Source organism: Myotis nattereri, assembly GCF_964212035.1.
Source record: "Myotis nattereri genome assembly, chromosome: 11".
NCBI lineage: Eukaryota > Metazoa > Chordata > Mammalia > Chiroptera > Vespertilionidae > Myotis > Myotis nattereri.
This window is the reverse complement of record NC_138086.1, coordinates 20,805,061-20,832,245: the sequence shown is the minus strand read 5'-3', so window position 1 is coordinate 20,832,245 and position 27,185 is coordinate 20,805,061. Positions and strand designations below refer to the sequence as shown.

The 27,185-nt window shown below is 44.8% G+C and overlaps 2 protein-coding genes and 1 pseudogene across 5 annotated transcripts in view; 1 reads left to right on the top strand and 2 right to left on the bottom strand.

Annotated features, from left to right (window-relative positions):
• CALU (calumenin) overlaps positions 1 to 6,099 on the bottom strand; it is a 34,032-nt gene extending 27,933 nt beyond the window's left edge. Inside the window, exon 1 of one of the 3 annotated variants that reach the window (XM_081101724.1) lies at positions 6,003 to 6,099. The gene's annotated coding sequence lies outside the window, so the exon portion shown is untranslated. The remainder of the gene's footprint in view (positions 1 to 6,002) is intronic. The other 2 variants (XM_081101725.1, XM_081101726.1) reach the window with 2 other exon arrangements.
• A 5,077-nt stretch (positions 6,100 to 11,176) lies between these two features.
• Positions 11,177 to 26,354, bottom strand: GARIN1B (golgi associated RAB2 interactor 1B; the record flags this gene model as incomplete). The annotated part of the gene is made up of 6 exons (XM_081102639.1): positions 11,177 to 11,394; positions 14,959 to 14,996; positions 17,772 to 17,889; positions 22,704 to 22,960; positions 24,809 to 24,993; positions 26,109 to 26,354. 6 exons carry the CDS (start codon positions 26,352 to 26,354, stop codon positions 11,177 to 11,179), a joined length of 1,062 nt encoding a protein of 353 aa, XP_080958765.1.
• LOC308527095 (large ribosomal subunit protein eL39-like) lies at positions 21,200 to 21,353 on the top strand (annotated as a pseudogene). Its single transcript has one exon. The product of its transcript is annotated as a large ribosomal subunit protein eL39-like (transcript).
• Positions 26,355 to 27,185: the final 831 nt, after the last annotated feature.

Sequence of the window (27,185 nt, the reverse complement as noted above, 5' to 3'; positions counted from 1 at the left end):
ACAGAAACCCTATTTTTAAAGTAAAACACACTCATCCATAATAACACTCCAGCCTACCTTCAATAATTCAACTGATCAAGCAAATCAGTGGAACAATGAAGAGAAAATTAGAGGTTTGGTGGCTCTTTTAAACATTCAAGCAATATGTCTTTATTTAAGGGCAAAATGAAACTTCCATCTTAAACTACTAATAATTCCTTAGAAAAAATAAAACTTTTTAGAGACAATAAATTATACATATGTTGTTATTTTTGTAATATAACTAAACAATATCTATAATGTTATAGGTTTACAGAGTCAAGTAAAATCAATAATTGCAACAGATGGTTTTCCTTATGCCTATTAATAAGGGGACTTCACTTTTAGGAACACTTTATAAATGATTAATTATATCCCCAAAATGAAATACTGTAACAATTCTTGCAAACCCCAAATGTTGCAATATGAATAAATGCTTAAGCCCACTAATATTATCAAGGCCTGGAAAAAGATACTGTACAAAGTTTTGATATATGTGACACAGAAATGTAACAGATTGATGCACTGTGATTTAGAGGGGAAGCTACATTTACATTTGAGGTTTAACATCTTGATACAGGATAAGAGAAGAATTCCAGAGTAAAAGCCAAGTGATCTAGTTTTATCATTTATCCATTTCTTTCCTTGCCCTCTCTCTCAAACTTTCAATCCCACCCTTCTACAGGCTCCTCCAATCAATCAATACTTCTCAGGTCTCCACAATCCAAAACCATTCCTTTCCAGACCCTGCTTGCTCTTCCCTTTCCTTTACCCCATCTCTAAGAGTTGTCTATGTTGCTGTCTCTGCTTCCTCACCACCTCCTGTCACCCTGAAATCTGTCACCTACCACTGATAAAATTGCCTAAAAGGGTCATCAAGGACCATTTGATCGACAAAACCAATGATCCTATCTTCATCTTTTCTGCAGGCAATGAAAAACCTGTTTAATATATATACATTTCAGATAATATAATAATTATATACATTACATATAATTTACATATATACACACATACAATCCCCTTTGTGCCCACATATAAATATACTAACTCCTACTTATTAGAAACTTTAAAAGGCCCCTTGTTTTATGATTATAGACACTAAAAAAAACCCCTTTACTAGATATATCTAAATACATATACATATAAAAATGTTCAAGCAGAAACAAAGTATATCTCCCAAGACATGATATTTTATGTGGGAAGATGTGAGAAGAGTACAAAACCACTTTTCACACAAGGTATCTGAAGAACTACATTAGTGCAGTTATTTCTGAAGCATCTTTCTCTTTTCAACCAAACTGAAACCAAATGATAGAAAGCTCCTCCCATCATCACAGCTACACATCAACGATAACAGGATATTAGGAACACATGATATTCATAAGTGAAGGACTTGCTTCATAAGCTTTTACCACATGATCTGATAGATAATTCAATGACTGTGAAAAATGCATCTTCCCACCTCCCATTTCTCAAATGACCTCAGCTGTTCTCTCTAATATTCTGTTTCTCCCTCACCAAGGGTAACGGTTAATATTTTTTCTTAAAAAAAAATCAAAAAAAAAAATCCAGGCTTGCACTGCCCAGAACCGTAGCTTCTAGCCCAGCTGTGGGCAAACTACGGCCTGCGGGCCGGATCCGGCCCGTTTGAAATGAATAAAACTTAAAAAAAAAAAAAAAAGACCGTACCCTTTTATGTAATGATGTTTACTTTGAATTTATATTAGTTCACACAAACACTCCATCCATGCTTTTGTTCCGGCCCTCCGGTCCAGTTTAAGAACCCATTGTGGCCCTCGAGTCAAAAAGTTTGCCCACCCCTGTTCTAGCCATATGTGGCTACTAAGCATTTTAAATGTAGCTAGTGTAGCCCAGCCAGTGTGACTCAGTGGTTGAGAGTCCAACTATAAACCAGGAAGTCATGGTTTGATTCTGGTCAGGCCACATGTCGGGGTTTCAGACTCAGTCCCTGGTGGGGGGTGTGTAGGAGGCAACTGATCAATGATTCTCTTTCATCATTTATGTTTCTATTTCTCTCTCTCTCCCTTCCTTTCTGAAATCAATAAAAACATATTAAAAACGTGGCTAGTGTGAATAAGATGTGATATAAGTGTTATACTGTACTTTATTTATTTAATATATTTTATTGATTTTTTACAGAGAGAAAGGGAGAGGAATAGAGAATGAGAAACATCGATGAGAGAGAAACATTGATCATCTGCCTCCTGCACACCCCCTACTGGTGATGTGCCTGCAACCAAGGTACATGCCCTAGACCGGAATCGAACCTGGCACCCTTCAGTCCGCAGGTTGACGCTCTATCCACTGACCCAAACCAGTTAGGGCTGTACTTAACAAATGGTATTTTGTATTTATTGGATTAAATTAGAACTAATTTCACATGTTTTAAATAAAAATGTAAAACTAAATATGTGGCTTATATTATATTTCTATTGGATAATGCCATGATAGGGACACAAACAAAAGGGCTAGAAAAGATATAACTGTCATCCTTTTGCAGTATGTTACCAATAATTTTCTTCTGAAAGTCATTTTCATGAATTGTTCCAGTAAATTTATAAGAAAAGATTAATGGCATACACTTGATTTTCTTTCAATAACATCGAGCCTTAAGAATCAGTTTATTTTACCCATTCAAAAATTTCCTTAAAAATTCTAAAATCTTGCCATTCCTCCCTCTTCCAAGTCATTTTTTGTAAAAATCTGTTGGTCACAGAACACTGAAAGTAAATTGTTTCAGAGAAATTTAGATCCCTGGATTAAAGTCAGTTTCTCAAGAACATTAGCACTGAGTAATCTCACAGTTATTCTGGTTGACCAAAGACCCATTGCTCAATGTTACAAGTGGGAGAAATGGGTGTGGTGATAAAATTCCAGTTCTCTGAGCTGGATATTCAGGAAAAAAAGGCATTCTTCTATAATGCAGCAAAAGCAGAATCTCACTGCTTACGTGTCTACTTCAATTGTGGATTTGGGGGTGGGAGAGGGGAGGGAGAACAGAACAACCTGACAGCAATTTACTAACCATACTAAGGCTCAGGTTATGAAATCTAGAAATTAAAGCTATTTGGTTATCTTCTTTTTTTTTTTTTAATTTTAGAGAGAAGGGAGAGGGAGAGAAGAAACATCTAACAGTTGCCTCCCACATGGGTCCACAACTGAAAATCGAACCCACAACCTGGGTATGTGCCCTGACTGGGAATCACACCTGAGACTTTTCAGTGTACAGGATGATGCTCCAACCAACAGAGCCACACCAACCTGACATTCTTTATTTGCAAACCTTGGGACAAGTACCACCAATGGATTATCACATTAAAGTAATGTTATCCTTCATGATTTGGTAACGATAATGATAAACCATTTATTCAATATTTCTCCCTTGATAGAACAAATTTACATTAGTTCATTAATACATTCTAATTAATTATTTGTGTGAGTGAGGGCATACATTTATAAGACAGTTAAGTACATAAAAGTGCAAACTTGGCTGTAGAAGAAAAGTTTTAGAGAATGACGAAGTATTATTATCAGGCTTCAAAAGTTCTATAACTAAAGCAACTAAGTACAAAGTAAATTTTTCTGGCTACAGAATTAAAAATTTTCTTTAATAAAAAAGGCTCTAGGAATCCTGGGGGGAAAATAGTTTCCTTTTGGATGATAAAACTTTAATACATAATTAATTCCCACAGGAATGCTATGCAAAATGTAGGGCCAAGAGCCTTGGTTTCTACTTGTAATTTTGCCGTGTGTGTAGCAGGCATAAACTCCTTAAGATTTTGGTAGTTATTATAGTTGAACCTCCCTTCAGTGCCAAACGTCTATAAATAATTTTTAATCGTAGATTAAAAGACCTATCTCATATTATCACTCCAGCTGGAAGTGATCTGTGCCAATTCCTATAAACTCTGACAAAACTTGCTTGTACCACTCCACAGCGACCAGAGGCTAACAAAAATTAATACCCCTCTACAGTCTCTACTATAATGTCTGTACCTTTTATATACCAATGCATTTTACTGGATTAGTTGGACGGTACTGGGCAGCAATGCCGTTCCTGCTTGTTGATGCTCCCCAACCCCCAATTCCCCTTACCGGATGTGGCCATCAGCCAGCAACAGGCAAAGCTCGGGCCTAAACTCTAATTCATAAAACACACCATCAGCAACAGCTACATTTAAGAGTTCATGGAGGACCTAGGACATTATGGCCCCGCAAGCTTTTCCAATGGCTATCCCTTGGCTACACCTGTAATTCCAACATCCCTGGCATACCCATGTTATGGAAAAATGCGAGTTAATGTCAAAGTACTGATTATCTACACTGGTGCGATGTATATAAAACACCACCAATAAGAATCCTTTGACACATCACTGGATGAATGGAAGCAAACATCCTATCGAGAGTGACAATGAACTGATTTCTAAGTTGTCTACGAGTACCATCCAGTCAGACACCACACTCAGTTCATCTTCGTCACTGCACGGTTCTCTCCGTTGTGACTTCCAAAGGGATCCTACTGAAGACCCCCGAATCACTGCAAAGCTCAGGTGATGCCTAAGCAAACTCATCCTCCCTACACACAAATGCAATATACAGGTTTATCGATTTGGACCAGGGGCGGGAAATCATTTTCAGCCCTGCCTCGTCGTTAGAGGTGAGCTAATTAAATGTTTGCCCAAATACAGCAGGCTGATGGCTAAGCTGATAGTTCTGTATGGCCCGCCAGCGATGTTATAAATATCCAAATGGTTCCTGGCAGAAGAAAGGTTCCCCACCCCTCACCTGGACCCTCACTTGCACACTATCCAGCACCACGCACACTCCTCAGTGATGGCCACGGCTCGGTGTTTAGTTCGCCAAACCTGCCGAATGAGGTCAAACAGGTATCTGTCTTATGTCAAGTCTCATCCTACAGCAAAGACTACTTTATCAGCGATGACAGTTTTCTACCTCCCAGCAACCTTACTAACGATTTATTAACGCTGACTGGATGGTCCATGCCAGGGAGCCCATGAAACTAAGTTCTCAAAGACACTATCTATCCTGCGGGCTTGGACACGTCGGAATTGAGACAGCAGGCCCTCGAGTTTTACCAGGAGACCCACGGGCTTTTGCCTCGATGCACAGGCAGCTTTCAAAACTGCAAACTGCTTTACTGGCCTCTTCACCTGGGCAGGTGTAGGGAACTGAGTTTTCACGTGGGGCACGCTAAATAAAAATCAGGATTGAGCACTGGGGCGAGCAGCAACCCGACAAGGTAAAAACAATTCCCCGGTAAAGCCTTTAAAACCCCCTTCTCCGCTGCCGACTGAAGGATGCAGCTAAACATGGGAGCTCGAAACATTCGGCTTTTCTTTAAAACGACACAGCTCTTTTTTGTTTCTTTTTTTTTTCTTTCTTAAAAATCACATACTGTTTTCGTGCTTTCTTTCGCCACTTGTTTCTACACCTTCAAAGTCAGCGAACACGACTTTCCTGGCCGATGCGCCGCCCGCTCGGGAGAGGCTGGCAGACACGAGCAGGCTCGCGAGAGGAAGGTGGCAGGCAGGGAGCTTGACAATGGCACTACCCGGTGCCCTCTGACCTTCAGATCAACAAGTGGCCCTCTAGCCCGAGGGCCCGGTGAGTGCGGGGCCCAGGGACAGAGGACGAGGACGAGGACGAGGACGTGGCCAGCCAGGCACAAAACAGTGCCCCGCAGGACGGGAAGCCGAGAGCCGGGGTTCGCCGGCAAAGCCCCTTCCCAGAGCGCGCCGGGGGTGAGCGGCGGCCTCCGCCCCGGCTGCGCGCCCAGGGCCACGGGGTCCGAGCCGACTCAGGCCCACCTCCCCGAACTGGCAGAAACACAGGCTGGGGGCGAGGGAGATCCCAGCGGCGCCGGGAGCGAAGCCCGAGGACAAAAAGAAAGCGAAAACGGACGAGGATGATGAGAAAGGGGGGCGCCCCCTCGCACTTACCTTGCCTGCTAGCACCGGAGCCCAAGGTGCCGCAGCCGCCGCTCACCCACCGGCTCCGCTCGCGCGCGCCAGCACCGCCTAACCGGAAGCGGCCCCTCGCCCCGCCCCCGCCGCCTCGCCAGCGGCCTCCCGACCAATCAGCAACAACCGCGCAGCGGACGCAGAGCTTCCTTGGGTCGCCATTGGCCCCACAGTCGAGTAGCCGGGATTGGCTGGAAAGCGCCACGTCCCCGCCAGCGCGCCCAGCTGCGTGGACCGAATCCCCGTCCAGCACTGGCCCTGAGTCCGGCGGGGACGGCGGCCCCAGCCCCCTTGCCCCGGGCAGGGCGGCTTGTGGGCGCGGCCGCCTGCCTCCGCTCCTGGGTCGCAGCGCGTGACTGGGCCTCGGCGGAGCTTCTTGGATGACCCTGCTGGTTACCTCCTGCCCCAGCGCCTGGGGTTGGATCCGTCCCACGGTGCTGTGAATGAGAAAGGGGCCACTTGCTAAACCCGAGCCGCTCTGGGGAGGCCTCCCCCGCGCGCCTTGCAAACTCAGAGGCCCAAAGCAACCACACCGGATAGTCTGAACACAAAAGAAGTCTGTCTAAAAGCGGGTCAGGGTGGGTGATAGCTTCCTTGACAAAGGTCAATCTTTTTTAAATTTAATTTATTTTTTAAAATATGTTTTATTGATTTTTTACAGAGAGGAAGGGAGAGAGATAGAGAGTTAGAAACATCAATGAGAGAGAAACATGGATCAGCTGCCTCCTGCACACCCCCTCCTGGGGATGTGCCCGCAGCCAAGGTACATACATGCTCCTGACCCGAATCGAACCTGAGACCCTTCAGTCCACAGGCTGATGCTCTATCCACTGAGCCAAACCGGTTAGGGCAATCTTTTTCTTTTTAATATGTTTTTATTGATTTCAGACAGGAAGGCAGAGGGAGCTACAGCAATGATGGGGATGGAGCCCGCATGTGCCTTGACGGGTTATAGAACCGGGACCTCCTGGTTCATAGGTTGATGCTCAACCACTGAGCCACACTGCCTGGCAACAATGGTCAATCTACCTTCACTGAGGCTATTGCCTTAAAAAAGTATTTTTTTTGATTTTTTTTTTTTTTTTTTTTTTTTTTTTTTTTTTTTTTTTACACAGAGAGGGAAGGAGGGAGAAAGAGGGAGAAACATCGATTTGTTTTTCCACTTATTTATGCATTTATTGGGTGCTTCTTGTATGTACCCTGACTGGGGATCAAACCGGAAATCTTGGTGTGTCCGATGATGCTCTAACCAACTGTGCTACCAGGCTAGGGTCTCTATTGTCGTTTTGCATCTAAAATAACATACCTTTGAAATGTCCAAGTAATCTTTTCCAGACCCCCTCAGTGCACAGTCGTGGGCACCAGAGCCCGAGACCAGAGAACCCCTCATTGTTTTCTTGTCCTTCACATACCATCTCTATATGCTGTAAATTTTAATTATTCACTATCCCGTACCCACCAATGTAAAAAATGTTTTTCTCCATCCTGCTTTTTAGCCAATCTCAGAGATTCCCCAGTTTTGTTCTCTCCTACTTCCCTAATCTACCACTAAAGGATTTCATGTAACCCTCCTTACATCTCCTCCTTTTATTCTCATGTATAAAATAAGCTACAGCTCTAGCTGATTTGGCTCAGTGGAAAGAGTATTTTTCGGCTGACTGAAGAGTCCTGGGTTCGATTCCAGTCAAGGGCACATGCCCTGGCCCTGACCGGTTTGGCTCAGTGGAGCCTTCGGACTCAAGGGTCCCGGGTTCGATTCCGGTCAAGGGCATGTACCTTGGTTGCGGGCACATCCCCAGTGGGGGATATGCAAGAGGCAGCTGATCGATGTTTCTCTCTCATCGATGTTTCTCTCTATCCCTCTCCCTCTCTGTAAAAAATCAATATATTTAAAAAAAAAAAAAAAAGGGCACATGCCCGGGTTGTGAGCTCAATCCCCAGTGGGGGGCATGCAGGAGGCAGCCGATCAATGATTCTCTCCCATCATTGATGTTTCTCTCTCTCTCTCTCTCTCTCTCTCTCTCTTTCTCTCTCTCTCTTTATTCCTCTGAGATCAATAAAACCATATTTAATAAAATAAAATAAGCCACAAAACTGCCATTCTCCAGAGCATTTTCTCGATCCATTTAGATTTTGCTTCCTGGCAATTGTCAAATAAATTCATAAAAATTGTCTACAGGTTTGAACATTTCTTATGCCAACAGTATCAACCGCTAACTGTAATGAACAACCTCAAGTTCTTTCCCTTTAGCACTACCTCCATGATGGGGTCACCTAGAGCATGAGGAAAGTGAGGGACAGTGAAAACACAGAAGGAGTAATAGATTGCAGGGTTGACAGGGTGGAAGGATATTGGACTCAGGGGAAAAGATAGGAGGTGGTATAGCTGAAGAATGGCAATAATGGATTCTTGACAAACTCTAGGGTAAAATCAGGGGAGTCAGTGGCTGAGGAGGGTGGAGGACGAGGGACCATGGGAAGAATCATCTATGTGGCTATCGAAATCACTAAGAATTAGAACCTAACGCTTCCTTGGAGCTTACATCCAGGAGCTTACTTTTTAGCCCTCCAACAATTTCAGTCTGAAAACCACTTCAGTGAAGAAAAAGACCCTCCTAGGAAATCTTGAATCAAAGCAAGATCTCCAAAAACACTTTCCAATTGGAAGGGTGGGCAGCCTTTCTGAAATACTCATAGCCTGGTTTTTATTGAAGGTGAAATACTGCCCATTTTAAAAAGAGGCTGGTCCATGGGCTATCTGACAGACACTCATTAATAACTCTCGGTCTATAATCGATGAACCTCTGATTTCACCTGTACTGGGGGCCTGTATGTCCTCTCTTTGGAACTGATCATTTAATGAGCACTAACAAGATGTGTTGACATTTCAAGGGGGTGTCATATATGAAATAAATTGAGCCAGAGTTTGTAGGGCTGAGACATGAGCCAACTTAGCAAGTTTAAATACAAAAGAGAAATCCCCTCTATTTCACACATCTTGCCTGACTACCTCCTGCAGGAATCTTGTGTAGATTCACACCCAAGCCTCCATTTGGGACAACAGGGCTCGGCTAGCAAGTCCAAGTTAGGGATGGGCTAAGAAAGAAGGTCCCAAACTTAACTCAGAAAAGTGGGACTAACAAGAAAACCTGAGGGGTGGGTGGAGGTGGTAGAGGGTACAGAGGGGATAAATGGTGATGGGAAAAAACAACCCCAACTTCTTTGAAATGAAGAAACATGAAAAAAAGAAAAAAGAAAAATTGGCCAAAAGGGAAAGAGAGAGGCCCTTGGCTAGAATTCATATCTGGCTCCTTATACTGGTCTAAGCAGAGAAGAAAACACATTTTTTTTTTTTTTTTTTGTATATGGCCTTACTTTCAAGTTTTAAATTAGGTAAATAGAAGCTTGGCGAGGCATCTCTCAGAGGTATATTTCTTCTCTTGTTCTCCAGCTTCTCTCCCACGTCTCGTTTCCTTGTCTTACCACCTCTCCTCATCTCCCGTCTTTTCTGACTTGCTCCCCCCACCTTCCTCTTCACCTCCATCTTGTTCTCTTCCACCTCTCCTCTGACCCTGCTCCCCTTTCCTCCCTTTTCTCTCTCTCTCTCGGTGGTCCCGGCCCTCCGAGAGCATGTCTTCTTGTGCCTGCCTGGTGGTGGAAAGGAGGCGAGGAGGTCACAAAGTTATGTGCAGGATAATGCTTTTCATCTGGAAGCCAAGCTCCCAAATGGGTCTCCAAAGAAAGGCTATGCTCTCCGCGTGAGGTGATGCTAGTTTTTCCTCGGCTGCAGCTTTCTCCTTCCCTCCATCCAGACAGAGTCCCTCAGGAAGTTGAATGCTGCAGAGCGGTGTCGGCGAGGGCCGCTTCGATTCTCCCCAGTGTGAAAGGGTGGCTCAAATAGAATTTCCTGTTAATTTGAGAGAGAACAAATTCAATAAGATATAGCTTGCCTAAGTAGCTCTTCTGTGGGCACACAGATATTTGTGTTAGTTTTTTAAATTGTCAACTATTAATAACAGGTATCTTATAAGAGTTAGTGGTTTATTAATAATATTTGACTTTAGAAAACAGAAACCACTCTACCTATCTCCGGTTACACCAGTGGTTCCCAACATGGGGCACATGACCCACGGGGGGCAATTTGATTTTTAAGGGGGGCGATTTGAGAATGAGTTATTAACAGTGAATTTTTTGCATTTCTTATGGTTCTAGGGGCCTCATATACAGTATATAAATATATATTGTGACATATTTATGCATTTCAGTTCTCTATTATATGTTTTGAAACGTTATTTGCTATTTTTTCATATCACTTCATATTTTTACTATTTTTAAAACAATTTCTTAGTGATTTCTTCCTCAGTACTTCAACTGTCCTTTCATTCTTTTATTTTTCTCTTTCATGGATGCTATGTTCTTTGGAAGCTTGTTTACACCAAGTTAATGGCCTTTTAGGGGAAAAATGACCCTGTGGGTTGCTTAGTGTAAAACAAAACAAAACAAGTTAATGGCCTTTTAGGCTTCCTCCACATGAATAGGAGTTCACTTTTTGAATAATAAGAATTATATGTCACGGGCAGGGGGTGAGGGGGCATCAGGATGTTAGAGATGCTTAGATGGGGCATAGCCAAAAACAGGTTGGGAACCACTGGGTTAGACAGAGGCACATAGGGAGTAGTTAATGATTGTGTGTTAAATGAATATATGGATGGATGGATGAGCCTTGGAGCATGGAGAGATAAGGGCTGGGACCAGGGAAGTTGCCCCTACTCCCCACCCCTCCTCACTTTCTGCAGCAGACGGTTGGGGCTCCCCAAGAGCTCAGAAAAGGAAAAGGGTCCTCACCTCCTCAAAGGCAGAGCCCACGGAACTGCAGAGGCAGCCCTCATGTCTCCACCCACACAGAGAAAGCAGCTCTAGCGACAACAGTGCCATCCCAGTCTCTATCCCCTCAGAGCCACTTTGTAGGAACTCACAAAGGCCTCTGGGGGCTCCCGAGGTGCCACACTCAGCGTTTCACTCAGCCCAGTTGGAGGTAGAGAAGACCATGGCAGGGGAAAATGGCTGAAGTGCTGTGGCTGGCACCCCCAACTCCCACCCCACAGCCTCCAGGCAGTACCCTGGGGACCCAGGATCTGAACCCCTGCCTGAGGTCAAACTCCAGGTCCGTCCCGAGGCAGCCAGATGAATCCCATGACCGTACCTATGAACAGAGTCAGCTGTGGCCTCGTGGAGGCTGCCAACGTGCTGAGGAGAGAGAGGGGCTGCGGCCCAGAGGGGTTCTCCCTTTCCCACTCTCCACAGGTGAAGGAATCCCTCCAACTGAGGTCGCGGGTGCACGGAATGCTGTCTTCACTGGAATTATCTTTCTCTGGGTCAAAAAGAGGAGGCATTTGTTTGCACTTTGATTCACAGAGCATGCTCACAGAGGATGGCCACCATCTGCGGGGTGTTTCTGACGGGTCGGGTACTACTCCAAACAATTATGTGTACTAATACTCATTTAATCCTCACAGAGAGCCCGCGAGGTCAGCGCTGCCGTATGAGGACTCTGGGGCCCAGCAAGGTTAAGTTACTTACCCAGGGTCACATGATGAGGCAGAGCCAGGATTCAAAGCCAGCCCGCCTGGCTCCGGAGCCCATGATTTTAGCACTATATCGTGGGAACAAGGCAATGCCAGTGAAAGGGAGGAACCAATGTTGCTGGAGAGGTTAACTGTGTGAACTTGCCCAGGAGATTCAGCTAGCTGCACTAGCAATGGGCTTGAACCCAGGTGGCCTTAAGCCAGACCCTGTCCTCGGTCCACTTGGCCTCAGCTCCTCCAAGGATGGCTCACAGCCCAGCCGCTTTGGCCTCGCCAGGGATCATGTTAGAAATGCAGAGTTTCAAGGGAACACTTTGTAACCTCTGTATGAATGTCTCTATCTGCTGTGCTAGGCACCTGAAACTAATACAAATTGGTGTTGAATGCAAAATGTAATCGAAAATTTTTTTAAAAAAAAGAAGAAATGCACAGTTTCAGGTTCACCCAGAGCCACTGGATCAGATTCTGCATTTTAACAAGACCCCAGTCTGCACATTCAGGTCTGGAAAGCACTTCAACAGGTCACACCACCTGCTGATGGAGAGTTGAAAGGTTTAGCCAACCAGGCAAGCTTCGGGATACTGGTTTTTCATAATGTAGCTCTCTCTCTCTCTCTCCAAAAGTTCCAAGAGGCTGGAGTGTGACTCTCCTTCCGACTGAGAGGGTACACTGCTTGGTCCAAAGACAAAACGAGTTTCTTCAGCTCCAAGGAAAGAGAAGGGTCCTGAGGGCTCCCCAGGATGACTATTGGAAATCAGCCCAGGGACATCGTGGGAGTGGCGGTTCCTGTGACACCAGATAGCCTATGACTCTGAAATTCTGGCTGTTCTCTGAAGTCCTAGAATGTAAATATTGTCTATTTCTGTTTTCCTCAGCCTTAACCTCAAAGGGTATGGTGTGTGTGTGTGCACGTGCGCATGTGTGATTGGATGTATGTGCAAAAACAGAAATGAATCACCGTTTTATTATCAGTTACATGACATGAGAAGGCATTCACAGATTTGAAGAAAATGTGGGCCAGCATCAGCTCCACTCACATTTAGAACGGGGGCTGGGCCTGGCAGCCTCCAGGCTGGATTTGGCCTGTAGATATGTTTTGTGTGCCCACTTAGTGTTGGCTTATACTGTGCTTTAATTTTTTTATGGGCGGGGAATATGTCACATAAAAATCCAGATTTTTGGCTTCTCTTGAAAAAACCAGAGTATCTAGCAGCACCAGGCCTGTGTTCTAGCATGGAAACAATTAATGGAAGCCTTAATTAAAACCTCCACTTTCTCATTGCCACTGTCCCTGACACTCCCTATTGTCTCCTCAATGCTGAAACCAAGTGTCAGCCCAGCTGCTGTTTTACTTATGATAGAGTTGAGAGAAAAGTCAACCATTCCTTAGATCCATGACATGTAGCCTCTTTACCCATTTATACCATCTGCAGACAGTTGAGTGTGTAATCCCTGGCCTGAATGAGAAAGTTGGCAGAGCGCCCCTGGGATCTACATACTCCTCTACATTTCTAAATATAACATGAAATTCTGGCTGCTTCCTGAGCCAATTTGGAGGAATAATTTATTAATGGTGTGGTGCATGGATATTTACTGAGCTATTGTGTTCCCAGTCTGGTGCTTGCCACTGTGGATAATTCAGGGGCGTGGAAGAAATTGTAGTATTAGTTGCAGAAACAAGATTGAAACCTATGAAACAATTAGGGAATCATGTAACAAAGGTTATGACCAAGGAAAGTTTTGTCTGGGCAGAACGGTGTTGTGAGATGTACCTGGAAGGAAAGGTAGGATTTAGAATGCAGCATCAGGGGGAGGGGGCAGAGGGAGGATGTCTAAGGCATGGACAAGGTCAGCCCACGTGTGGCTAGAGTGGAAGATTTGGGCTGGAGAAGGAGATGAGGCAGAGGGCACCTAATTGAGGAGGAGAAAGTGACCAGTGAGATGGGTAAGAGAGGGGAAGTTAATGTAGAGTCATGCATGCCAAAATGAGTGGATTTGCCCAGCTGGCATGGCTCTGGTTGAGCATCAACCTATGAACCAGGAAGTCACAGTTTGATTCCCAGTCAGGCACATGCTCGGGTTGTGGGCTCAAGAGTGTGCAGGAGCCCTAACCGGTTTGGCTCAGTGGATAGAGCGTCGGCCTGCGGACTGAAAGGTCCCGGGTTCGATTCCGGTCAAGGGCATGTACCTTGGTTGCGGGCACATCCCCAGTAGGGGATATGCAGAAGGCAGCTGGTCGATGTTTCTCTCTCATCGATGTTTCTAACTCTCTATCCCTCTCCCTTCCTCTCTGTAAAAAATCAATAAAATATATTAAAAAAAAAAAGTGCAGGAGGCAGCTGATCAATGATTCTCTCTCATCATTGATGTTTCTTTTTTTAAAAATATATTTTTATTGATTCAGAGAGGAAGGGAGAGAGAGAGATAGAAACATCAATGGTGAGAGAATCACTGATCGGCTGCCTCCTGCATGCCCCCTATTGGAATCGAGCCCACAACCAGGCATATGCCCCTGACTGGAATCGAACCCGGGACTCTTCAGTCCGCAGGCTGATGCTTTATCCACTGAGCCAAACCAGCTAGGGCTCATCACTGATGTTTCTATATCTTTCTCCCTCTCCCTTCCTCTCTGAAATCAATATATATATGTGTGTGTGTGTGTGTTTTTTAAATGAGTGGATTTGGGGTAAACCAGAACCTGGAGATAAACAGGGAATCAGCTGCTGTTCCAGTCACACGGACTCTGTCTCTTCCCAGAATGCCCTGACTCTAATGCTTTGGCCAGCCTACTTGTCCTCATCCTCTGTAACTTGGCTCAGACCCCAGGCCTCCGGGACAGCTTCCTGGGAGGAGGGAGGCACCCTGCCTTTGTGCCGCTGTGGCACCCCAGGCGTGAGCTCTGAGTGCTGCCTGGAAGAAGAGGTTTTGTAATCTGGGGATTTACCCATCTGACCCCACCAAATGATAAACCCCTTGGAGGGGCTGCTGTGTCTTTCTTCACTGGGACGCCAAAGCCTACAACAGTGTTTGGCACTTACCAAGTACTCAGGTGCATGTTTCTGAATGAGCGAATGAATGAATGAACTAGAGCATTGCTGTAGTTCAGGCAAGAGGTCATAGGTGGACGAGGGGAGGATCTGCTGGTATAGGAAACATTTCAAAGAAAGAAACTGGGAGGATTTGGTGCCAAGTTGACTATGGTGGTCAGAGAGTCTAGAGGAACTCAAGGTAAAGTATGAAAGGACATCCTGACAGCTAGAAACTCTGGGGTGGGGAGCGAGAGACAATTCCATTCCTGCATCTGCAGAGCAAAAGGTTCTCTGAGACACGATGCCCTTTACCCTGTTTACCTGAGTTGTCCTTTTTGGTCTTGGTCTTTTTGCTTCTCCTGGAACTCCAGCCATTTCAGGATCAAGGAAATGAAGGGCAAAGGGGGAAAAAATAGAGATGACATTCTCATTTTAAATCTTGTTTCTCGTTATATTTTTTCCTGATGCTAAAACTTTAGAGGCAGATATAAGCTGTGGCTCTATTGGGTGAGTGAGACACATATTAAAATACCAGAAGGAAACTAGGGAAGGGGAGGTGGGGAAGGGTGGGGTGGGGTGGCGGGGAGCAGACCCCGGCGGCTGACTTGGCAGAGGAGGAGTGGGTGTGGCTCCATCTGCTGAGTCCTGTGTCTCAGCCATTTATTTCAATTGCTGTAACCTGCGTACTGTTGCCAACACACAAAAGCTGATACAATTGCAACCAGACTAGAGAGTCCGCCTGAGTGAGGAGAAAAGTCATCCCTCAGGGCTGCATTCTGGGGAATTAAGGACAAGAAACGAAATGACCGTACAGAGCCATTATCGAGATAACAGCAGAGCAAGAATGAACTTCTTCCTGCTTCTCACATCCCGTTGATCCGTTTTTACATGACAGCCCAGACTGGGTTGCCATAGCTCCCTGGCTGGTCCCTCTACACCTATTCTCCCTCTCTTCATATCAAATGTCACTGCAACAGCCAGAGTGACCTTTTCAACATGTAAATTGGATCATGTTACCTCCCAGTTAAAAATGGTGCTAAGGCTCTCATTACACTCAAAGTCTCAGGTCATGTGCATGGCTTCCCAGGTCCTGCCTGGTTTGGCCCCTGCCCACTTTTACTAACGTCCTTCTGTTGCCACTCCTCTCCCCACACTGGGCTTCCTCCCCTTTCTCTAAACTCATCGTGCTTCTTCCTCAGGATGAAGTGTCAGTCTTACACTCATTTGTGCCTTTAACTTGTACCACCTTTTCCACCCTTTATCTGGCTAAGTGCCCAAATAAAGGTTTTAATCTCCTCTGGCCTTCTGGAAATATTCAAAGCTCTCTGTGCTAGAGATTGCCAATGGGCCCCCAGGATTTCTTCTGCCCTCCTCCCTTGGGGGCAAGCATCTACTTCTGTATTGGGCACGTACAGAATAGAGAAGGCATTTCCCAGCTTCCATTGCAGCTGAGTGTGGTCATGTGACTGAATTGTGGCCTATGAATATAAACAGAAGCCGTCCTTCAAATAGTAATTTTAAAAATTTAAATTTTTAACATTTTGAGACAAAAAGTTACATCAACATATCTTGTTCTATTAGAGTCCAGCACTCCCCAGCTCAGCAGTATGACATCTTATTCAGAAATTTTTTAAAAAAATTTTAAATTTATTTAGGTGACACTTGATCCAGAAATTTCTTAAATTATAGATTTCTATATGATATGCAGAGTGGCGGCCCAGTAGAAATTCTTTAACAGTGGGCAACTAACAATTTTTCTTGTGTTAATATTTTTCTACTTCTAGCCCAAGGCAGCCTTAATAATACAAGTTAATATTTATTGAGAGTTTATTTAAATCTGCCTCTAAATCTGCTGAGGAGTATGTCAAGCACTTCATGCTTTGGGGCCCACTTAATCCTGACAATATCTGGATGCGGTTGGAACTATCATCATTTCCATCGTGCAGATCTGAAAACTGGCCCCGGAGAGTTCAGCAATGTGCCCACGGGCTCACAGGCAGAGCAGAGACTTGGTCCCAGCTCTGTGTGAGCTCTGACCCACTCTGAGAGATTTATCTTCTCAGACTCTGTTGGTTTTCAGTTTACTAACGGCACTCTCAAAGAAAACTTTCTTTTTGTTGTTCTGTGTCTGAACGGCTGGTCCCTGTTGTGACAAAAATCTCTTCTTTGATAACTTTGTTTTTCTCTTCTGGTGATCATTACAATTTATTTCTGTCCTCCTTTTTTTAAAAAACAACAACAACAACAACAACAACAACCCACAAATCAAGTTCACTAGGGCCCTAGATCCCACTTAATCTTTGCTCTCTGGTTGTAGTGCCCAGTGGAATAAATATTTTCAACTCCTGTCTCTCTCATACCAACCAGTCTTAAGACTCAAACCTTAAGTCATCTACACATACATGGACATTTCCTCAGGCATGGAAAAAAATAGGCCTGCCCAATGGAGCTTTCCAGAACAGGCTATACATTGAGAAAACGACCATAGAAGATTCATAAAGTCCAATCAGAGGCCAGGTGAGTAGGTCAAGGAACTCACGGAGCAGACAGTGTTTTAAACAATGTTTTGTTTATTTCTCTGTGGGGACTAGGAATTGGATGAGAAATTAGGTTTTACTTTTTTACCGGTGTTACTAACTTATTCTTATTATTGGAGAGCTACTTTTATTTTCTTTTTTAATCCTCACCTGGGGATATGTTTATTGATTTTTAGAGAGAGGGGAAGGAGGGAGAGAGAGAGAGAGAGAGAGAGAGAGAGAGAGAGAGAGAAGAAAGAGAAATATCCATCGATTGCCTCTTGTGTACACCCTGACCAGGGACCAAACCTGAAACCTTTTGATGTGCTGCATGACACTCCAGCCAACTGAACTACCTGGCCAGGGCACTTTTCATTTTTTATAAGATTCCTCCTCTGGAGTCAAGACTACTATGCTTGCCACGTGGAGGAAGAGAATATGGCCAAGAGAACTGGGAAAAGGTTGCCCTGAGCCAGGGATAACGCTGGGTCCTGAGTGGCAGTGTTTCATGCCCCTCCCTGTGCTCATTAACCAAGTTACTTGGTTTTTGGATCTCACAGCCCAGGCCATCTGGGCTGCAGGAAGGGATGTCAGGCTGGCCTGATTTAAGTCATGTACCTGAACCGGTTGTGCTGGTGCAAGTCAGCAAAAATCAGAGAGAGGGCCTCACTCTCCCCCTTGGCCATCAACTGCAGGAGGCTCTCGCTGGGCTGGGAGGCTTGAGGTTTCTTCTGTACTAACTGGATGGGAGGGGGAAAAAAAGCAAATCCAGATGGTTAAGACCCTAGGCCGTGGTCGGCAAACTGCGGCTCGCGAGCCACATGCGGCTTTTTGGCCCCTTGAGTGTGGCTCTTCGTAAGCCTTAGGAGTAGTACCCTAATTAAGTTAACAACAATGTACCTACCTATATAGTTTACGTTTAAAAAATTTGGCTCTCAAAAGAAATTTCAATCGTTGTACTGTTGATATTTGGCTCTGTTGACTAGTGAGTTTGCTGACCACTGCCCTAGAGTCTCTGTATTTTCCTAATATCATGATCCAAACCCTAAAGTGTTAGAACTCAAACTGTTCCATTGGGTAGCCATGCCAGGGGTTCAGAGAGGCAATTCTGAGGCCATATCTGCTTATACGCCCTAGATTGCTATAACTATCCTTTGGTGCCCAAAGGATAACATTGTCATTGAATACTTTAGACATAATTTAGTACATAACCTATTCTCATTAATATACCTTAATGTTATCAATAGCCTATTCAGATGCTATTGGTTTTATATTTAAATGTAGGGGAATAAAATATTTATTGTAGGAATTTAATGAATGTTTTAAAAATTGACTTCTCTAAGAAAAGTTGGATATTGAGCTGCTTTTTACACCTGACGTAAATTGCCTTCTTTCCTGTTGCCTGCGATACCCCGAAGGTGTTCTAGAAGTACAAGCTGCTCAGAGTCATCCATTCATTCTTTACTGAGTGCCAACTATGTGCTAGGCACTGGGGATAGAGTCGTGAAGAAGACAGATAAAAACCCCTGCATTCATGGAGTTCCTGTTGTAGCTCAAGTCAGTCTTACATCACACTCTAAGGCCTGGGGCAGAAAGGCCCTCGTGGCTTCACTGGTGAATTTTATTAAATACTTAAAGGAGTAATAGTACCAAGTCTTCATAAGCTCTGAAAATAGAGGAGGAGGAAATACTTCCCAACTCATTCAGTGAGGCTAGTATTATCCTAATACCAAAGCCAGGATATCACAAGAAAACTACAGACCAATATTTCTAACGAACGTAGATGCAAACTCCTTAACTAAATGCTAGCAAACAGAATCATGGGACATATAGAAGAGAGTATACATACACACCACGACTAAGTGAAATTTACTGCAGGAACACAAAGTTGATTTAACACTTAAAAATCAATGAATATAATACACTATTCTAATAGAATAAAGGGAAAACCACATGACCATCTCAATAGATGCAGAAAAAGACATTTGAAAAAATTTAATACCCATTTATGATAAAAACTCTCAATAAACAAGGAATAAAAGGGAATTCCCTCAACCTGATAAAGGGCATCTACCAAGATCCCACAGCTAGCATCATACTTGATGAAAGACTGAATGTTTCCCCCTAGGATTGGGCATAAGCATGTCTGCTTTTGCCATTTCTACTCAACACTGTACTGAAAGTTTTAGCTAAGGCAATAAGCAATAAATGAACAAATGTGAATGAATTGGAAATGAAGTAAAATTGTCTTTTATTTGCAGATGACATATATATATATAGAAAATCACAAGGAACCACAAAAATACTATGTTTGATAACAAGATTAATATAAAAAAATCAATTCCATGTACTATCAATGAATGATGCAAACATAAAATTAATAAAACACAATTCCATTTAAAATAGTAGCCACAAAATAAAAAGATAGGAATAAATTTAACAAAAGAAGTGCAGAACTTGTATACTAAAAGCTAAGAAAACATTGCTAAGAGAAATGAAAGAAGATTGAAATAAATGGAAAGACATTCCATCCTATATAATAAAAGCCTAATATGCAAATCGACTGAACAGCAGAATGACCAGCAGAAAGACCGGTCACCATGATGCACACTGACCACCGGGGGCAGATGCTCAATGTAGGAGCTGCACCCAGCTGGCAGGCCCCAGGCCAGCCAAGGCGGGTACCAGTGGGGGCCTCCCAATCGCCCTGCTGGCCACCCCACAGATTGGCCCTGATTGCTGGTCAGGCCTAGGGACCCTACCCATGCACAAATTTCGTGCACCGGCCCTCCAGTATTCATATATTTGAAGACTCAATATTGTCAAGATGGCAATTCTCTTCTAATTGATATATAAAATCAACATGTCCTTGTCAAAATCCCAGCGATCTATTTTGTAGAAATTGATAGGCTAATCCTAAAATTTATATGGAAATACAAAGGATTTAGAATAGCCAAAATAATTTGAAAAAGAACAAAATTGGAAGACTTACAACAGCCAATATTAAAACTTACTATAAAGCTACATTAATCAAGACATTGTGGTATTGACACAAGAGTAGGCATACAGATTAATTAAACAGGATTGAGAATCCAGAAATAAATCCTTACATTTACTTTCAATTGATTTTTGACAAAAGTGCAAGATAATTTAATGGAGGAAAGGATACTTTTTTCAACAAATGCTGCTGGGTAAATTGTACATCCACATGTGAAAACACAAATACTTAGACTCTTTCCCACACCATACACAAATAGTAATGCATAAGGGATCATAGACTTAACTGTAAGAGCTAAATCTATAAACTTCTAGAAGAAAACATAGGATAAAATACTTGTGACTTGGGTTGAAAAAAAAAGTCTTAGCTACAACACCAAAAGCCTGATCTATAAAAGAAAAAAATTGATAAATTGCACTTCATTAAAATGAAAAACTTTTATGTGCTGGGGGTGGGAATGGCTGGGGAGAGGTCAATGGGGGGGAAAGGAGACACATGTAATACTTTAAACAATAAAGAATTAAAAAAAACCTTTTGCTCCACAAAGACCACCATTAAGAAAATAAAAAGATGCCCTAGTCAGTTTGCTCAGTGGATAGAACATTGGCCTGTGGACTGAAGGGTCCCAGGTTCGATTCCAGTCAAGGGCACGTACCTCGGCTGTAGGCTCCTCCCCAGCCCAGGCCCTGGTCAGGGCGCGTGCAGGAGGCAACCAACAGATGTGTTTTTCTCACATCATTATTTCTCTCTATCTTTCCCTATCTCTTCCACTCTCTCTAAAATCAATGGAAAAATATCTTGAGTGAGGATTTTTTTTAAAAAAAAGTAAAATAAAAAGACAATTCACACACTGGGAGAAAATATTTGCAAATCGTATATCTAATAAAGGACTTATATTCAGAATATACAAAAAATTATAGCAATTCAAGAAGACAAAACTCAATTTAAAAATGGGTTTTTCAACAAAAGACTTGAATAAACATTTCACCAAAGAAGACTCGAGCTCCTCCTCCGCCATCGCGGTGTGCTCAGTTGATTCTCCTTCGCCATGTCTTCTCACAAGACTGTCAGGATCGAGAGGTTCCTGGCCAAGAAACAAGCAGAATCAGCCCATTTCCCAATGGGATCGGATGAAAACTGGTAATAAAATCAGGTACAACTCCAAGAGGAGACACTGGAGAGAAACCAAACTGGGTCTATAAGGAATCGCACATGAGAGATGGCTCCCATATTTATGTGGCATTCATGTTACCTGCACCTTTAAATGACTGAAAAGACCACTACTGTCTGGACAGTTGGACATTTTAATTGGGAAATTATTGGAACAATGATATTTCTCTGTTGATTTTTTTCTTCAGTAGTAGGTTGGTGCAATAATAAATGAGACTTTAAAAAAAGACTTGAATAGACATTTCACCAAAGAAGATATATATGTAACTAATAAACCCATGAAAAATTACTCAACATCATTAGCCATTGAGGAAATCAAAGGTGAAACCATTACATATCCGTAGAATGGCTTTAACAAAAAAGACAGACAAAATACTATAGTGTTGTTGAGAATGTGGAGAAACTGAAACCCTCATGCATTGCTGGTAGGAATATAAAATGGTTCAGCCACTCTGGAAAACAGTTTGCCAATTTCTTTAAAATTTAAAGGTAAAGTTAACATATGACCCAGCAATTTCATCCCTTGGAGTTGACCCATAACAAATGAAAACTATGTCTATAGAGAAACTTGTACATTAGTGTTCATAGTAGCATTATTCATAACAGCCTCAAACTGGAAACAATCCAAACGTCCATCAATGAGTGAATGGATAAACAAAATGTGGCAAATCTATACAATGGAATACCATTCAGCAATTGAAAAAAATGAATTAGTTCTGGCTGGTGTGGCTCTCAGCTGGTTGGAGTGTTGTCTTGTACAACAAAAAGTGGTGGGTTTGATTCCCGGCCGAGATAGCATGCAACAAATATGCAACAAATTGATGTCTCTCACATCGATGCTCTCTCTCTCTCTCTCTCTCTCTCTCTCTCTCTCTTTCTCTTTATTCCTCCCCCTTCCTTCTTCCCTTCCTCTCTCAAAGATCAATTTTTTTTAAAAAAGGAATGAATTACTGATCATCTATGACTCTGATATGGATGAACCTGAAAAAATTATGCTGAGTGAAAGAAGCCAGACACAAAAGACTGTTGTAGGATTTTGTTTATATGAAATGTCTAACAAATATGAATTTATAGAGACTGAAAACAGATCAATGGCTGCCTGGGGCAGGAAATAGGAACAGAGAGCGACTTTAAATGGGCACAAGGGAATTTTTTATGGTGATGGAAATGTTCTAAAACTGGGTTGTGGTGATGGGTGCACAATCCTATACATTTATTGGAAGTGTTGAACTGTACACTTACAACGGGCGAATCTTACAGGTGGTTGTACACTATACAATTAAAGGCAGGGATTGCCTTCACAGGGTGCTTACTCACATGCCAGCTCACCTCAGCTCTACCCCTCAGCTCTGGCCTTGGCTGGAGGTGGCAATGGTGCCCACTGACCTTAGAGTCTCCTGAGACGCTGCAGCTGCTCTTGGGCACCAGACAGTGAGTGATAAGAATCCTAGGGTCTTTAGTGGTGATGGACAGGCCCTTCTGCAGAATCTGAACTAGTCGGATCCAGAAGTGGAAGACAGTCTCAGGATGGTCAGGGTGGAGTCTTAGATAGTAGATCTTCTCTGTGACCGTCCTCAACCGCAGGATGCGTTGGAGCTGGTCACAGACTTGGAGCTCCACGAACTTCAACGGGAGAATCCTGAAGGCATGAAGGAAGACACACATTGACAACCTCATTGCTTCTGTTCCAACTCTGTTTTCATTAAAATGAGGAGTGTCACGGGGCCAGTGTAGCTCAGTGGTTGAGCATCGACCGATGAACCAGGAGATCACAGTTTGATTCCTGGTTGGGGCACGTGCCTGGTTTGTGGACTTGATCCCCAATGGGGAGGGGGCATGAAAGAGGCAGCCGATCAATGATTCTCTCTCATCATTAATGTTTCCACCTCTCTCTCCCTCTCTCTTCCTCTCTGAAATAAACAAACAATACATTTTTTAAAAAATGACAAGTATCTCCTTCAGGACTCAGGCTTTTGGGGGTGGGAATAGGGCTCAAACTTCGGGGAGGTCATGTTCACCTGGAGAGCTTGTTTAAAATGCAGACATCTGAAGATACCCCTCAGATTCAATAGGTCTGGGGTGTGCCCTTGAAACTACATTTTAACCTCCACCCATCCTGCCATGATTTTCATGCTGGTCCCCAGGATCCTGCTTGAGACAGACAGCCCAGGAGTAGCTGGGGTCACAGGGTTTTCCATTTCCTTCTTGATAGCACCAAGGGAGCTACTCTCCTCTGCCACAAAGTTGGCCTCACTGTCCAGTCACTGACCCTATTGCCTCAATCACTCTTCCCAAAGGTGCTAAGGTTCAGGGAGCTGGCTTCGGGTTGAATAGTGGTCAGCTGGGGCCTGGCTATGCTTGCTGTAGGTACTCCAAAACATAATGGAGATGTTTATCACTCAGGCAACATGCAGAAATGAAGAGTTTATCTGGATTTCTGAGAATATCTAGAGATTCTTTTTTTGTTGCTGTTAATCCTCACTTGAGGATATTTTTTCTTTGATTTTTTAGAGACAGTGGAAGAGAGAGGGAAAGACAGAGAGAAATATCGATGTGAGAGAAACACATTGATTGGTTACCTCCTGCACGCACCCCAACCAGGGCCCAGGCTGGGAAGGAGCCTGCAACCAAGGTACATGCCCTTGACTGGAATCAAACCCAGGACCCTTTGGTCCACAGGCCAATACTCCATCCACTGAGCCAAACTGGCTAGGGCTAGAGATTCTTGAATATCCTATAGATTACTTGAAGAGGCTCAAACATTAAAAAGGGCTGTTTCTGCCCAGCCGGTGTGGCTCAGTGGCTGAGCATCGACCCATGAACCGGGAGGTCACGATTCGATTCTTGCTCAGGGCACATGCCTGGTTGCTGGCTCGATCCCCAGTGCGGGGCCTGCAGGAGGCAGCTGATCAATAATCCTCTCTTATCATTGCTGTTCCTCCCTCTCCCTTCCTCTCTCTGAAATCAATAAAAATATATTTTTTCAAAAGGGCTGTTTCATCCTAGACAAGCATGATGTGAGTATATATTACAGTTCTCATGACACTTAGCTCCACTCATTTCACTGGTAGGAAAGCTAAGATGCATCAAGTAACTTATGACTCAGACAGTGTATGAGTCTTTTTAATTTCATGCCAAGGACTAGAACCTGCGGCTCCCAGCCTGTGCTCCATCTGCCGGGTCTCACTGCTTTCTTGCCCCTTGGCAGAGAGATTTCCTAAGAATTCAGCGGGGTGAGTGCAGTGAGAAGGAAAGGGAGCATGTAGATTGGTCCCACATTCCTGTCCACACAATGCCTCCCTTTACCCCATCCGATCAGGGTGCTTGCAGTGCGCCCACTGTCTTAGGTTACTGTTGCCTGAAAAATTAACGGTGCTGCTGCTGACCCCTGTGCTTCCTCCCACCTTGAGTTTAGTCTCAGAGCAGCCTTTGCTCTGGGTCCACCCCCTTCCCTCGCTTGTCCTTCATTCCCAAGGGTGTCGCTCACCTCTTCAGGATGATGTTTGGCGCTGGAGATGGTCTGTTCCACGTCTGGCTCTGCCCTCGGTGCCATTTGACGCGGGCCATGAGGAGGATGTTGGGAAGGGGCAGGCAGGGCACGGAGGAGGTCACCCCGAGGGCCATGGTGTAGGCGGCTTTGTAGATGTTGATCCAGTTCCTGTCCTTTTTGACCTGCAAAGCAGCCCCATGGGCACAGCCTGAGATTTGGCCGAAGAAGCAACACATTTCAGCTGAGAGTTTCTCAGCTTCGGCAATATTCGCATTGCGGGCAGGGTAATGCTTCGTTTGGGGGAGGGGCTGCCTTGTGGACGCGGCAGGGTGTTTAGCAGCATCCTCGGCCTCCACTTACTAGATGCCAGTAGCACAGCCCCCCACCCCGCCCAAGTAGTGACAACCAAAAATGTCTCCAGACGCAGCCAAATGTCCCCTGGTTTTAGAAGGCAGATCATCGCTAGGGGAGAACCACTGTTTTAAACCTATATTGGAGAAACAACTGTAATCGTATTGACACTACCTACTGTTAACATCTGCCCACGAGAACTATCACCCAGGAGTTCCCTGGCGTGTGGCACATTTCTGTGGATCCTCCCTAGACTGTTTCCTGACTTTTCCTTGAAAAACGTCCTTTGGCCCTTCTCTGAGGGGCCTGGAGTCTCCTGCACCTTCCCTGCTCTGTAAGGTCCCTCGTAATTCCCAGGCGCTGAGAAGAGAGCCCAGGCCGGAAACAAAAGTGCCCTGAGTGCCCCTTGTACCGAGGCCTTTGCCACCTGTGTGTGCATATAAGCCTCGTGCCGTTCGACCCCTTTCACATTAGAGGACCCTGGGATTCAGGGTTGCAGGTCGCTTGCAGTGATGCCTCCTGGACTGCACTCTGAGCCCAGGTCTCTCTGGGGCCCAGCTTTTGTTCTCTCATCAATCAGCATTTCTGTTCCACACCCTCAAAGGGCATCTTGTTTCACTGCCTCTCTGATCGTCTGCTTTGGGCTTCCTGGGGGAGGAAATAAACCGGGGGATTCAGATACCAAACCCTCCAATCGGCGCAGAGAACGCCTGGCCTCTATCCCCGGGGGGAGGGGGGGTGTGTGTGACAACAGACTGCAGGAGAAGCCCTGTCTGGGGCTCTGCAAAGTCAGGGTCAAGTGGGGGTGGCCTTGTATTCCAGGCCCCCTGACCGCTCCTTGCCCAAAGCTCGCTCCACTCCAGTTCCAGGGACAGACTCTCCTGGCCAGCTCTTGGGAACAGGTTTAGGAGGATCGAGGAGTGCCCGCTGAGTGACTCCGGAGTACCTGGACAAAGTTGCTTTCAAACACCACGGAGTCAGGGAACAGGTTGAATTCTGGAGAGTGAACCATCTGGCAGAGCAGTCCCTCCTCCACACCCAGGCCCACTCCGGGCGTTGGTTCTCCATCCACAGGCAAGAGGCCCCTGAATTCTTCCCAGGCATTCAGGGAAGAGAAAGTTGGATAGGATCTTGTGACTTTTACTGCTTTCGATTTCCACCAAGTCTTTCTAGGTGGAGCTGATGACAACATTTCCGCACATGCTCAGGGGCTTGCTGCACATTTGTCCTGGGACCTCTCTCTGCCCTTCTGGCCTTGGGCAGCAGGCCAGGGCCTGGGACCGCCAATCAGCTCACAATGATGAATGGATGACATCATGAAAAACCAGGGCAAGCCTGCAGGAAAGGGAAGTGCGGAGGAGCCGCCCACTTCCTCCAGAGCGCTTTGCTGGCTGCTTAATGCCCTGACATTCTCCAGCCCTTCTTGGAACCCGAGGACCCCCAGAGCTTGCTGAGAAGGAAGTGAGCCAGGCAGAAGGGAGGGAGGTAGTGAGTTGAGAAGGAAGTGAGGAAGGTAGTGAGCTGAGAAGGAAGTGAGCCAAGCAGAAGTGAGGGAGGTAGTGAGCTGAGAAGGAAGTGAGCCAAGTGGAAGTTGGGGAGCTCCTTCCACTGCTCAGAGGAAAATACCTTCCCTGCCTTTCAACCCTCCCTTACTCTTAATGCAACCCACCTGCCAAAGAGTTTTAAGAGCCGTTTCTGTAAAAGCCAGCCTTCCCATGCTTTACATGATGTGGGCCCCCACACGCCCTGGTGTGTCTGCAGTAGCCTTTTCTGGTTATGAAGGGAGTTGCTGGTGCCTCTCTGTGCTCTGCTATGGCTGGCTAGGTCCCTTAGGAGGTCAAACTGAAGGAGCAGTAGAAGGCATTAGTTTCTTACCCACAGGCTGGCTTTGTGAGGGTGCCAGCTGGGAGGAATAGAACCCCGATGAGCAGCTCTGCGGGATCAACAAGCCATTCCCCCTCTCAGGGTGACAGTGTTCCTCAGTCCTGGGCCAGAGGAAGAAAGAGCCCAAGCCCTGGGGTGG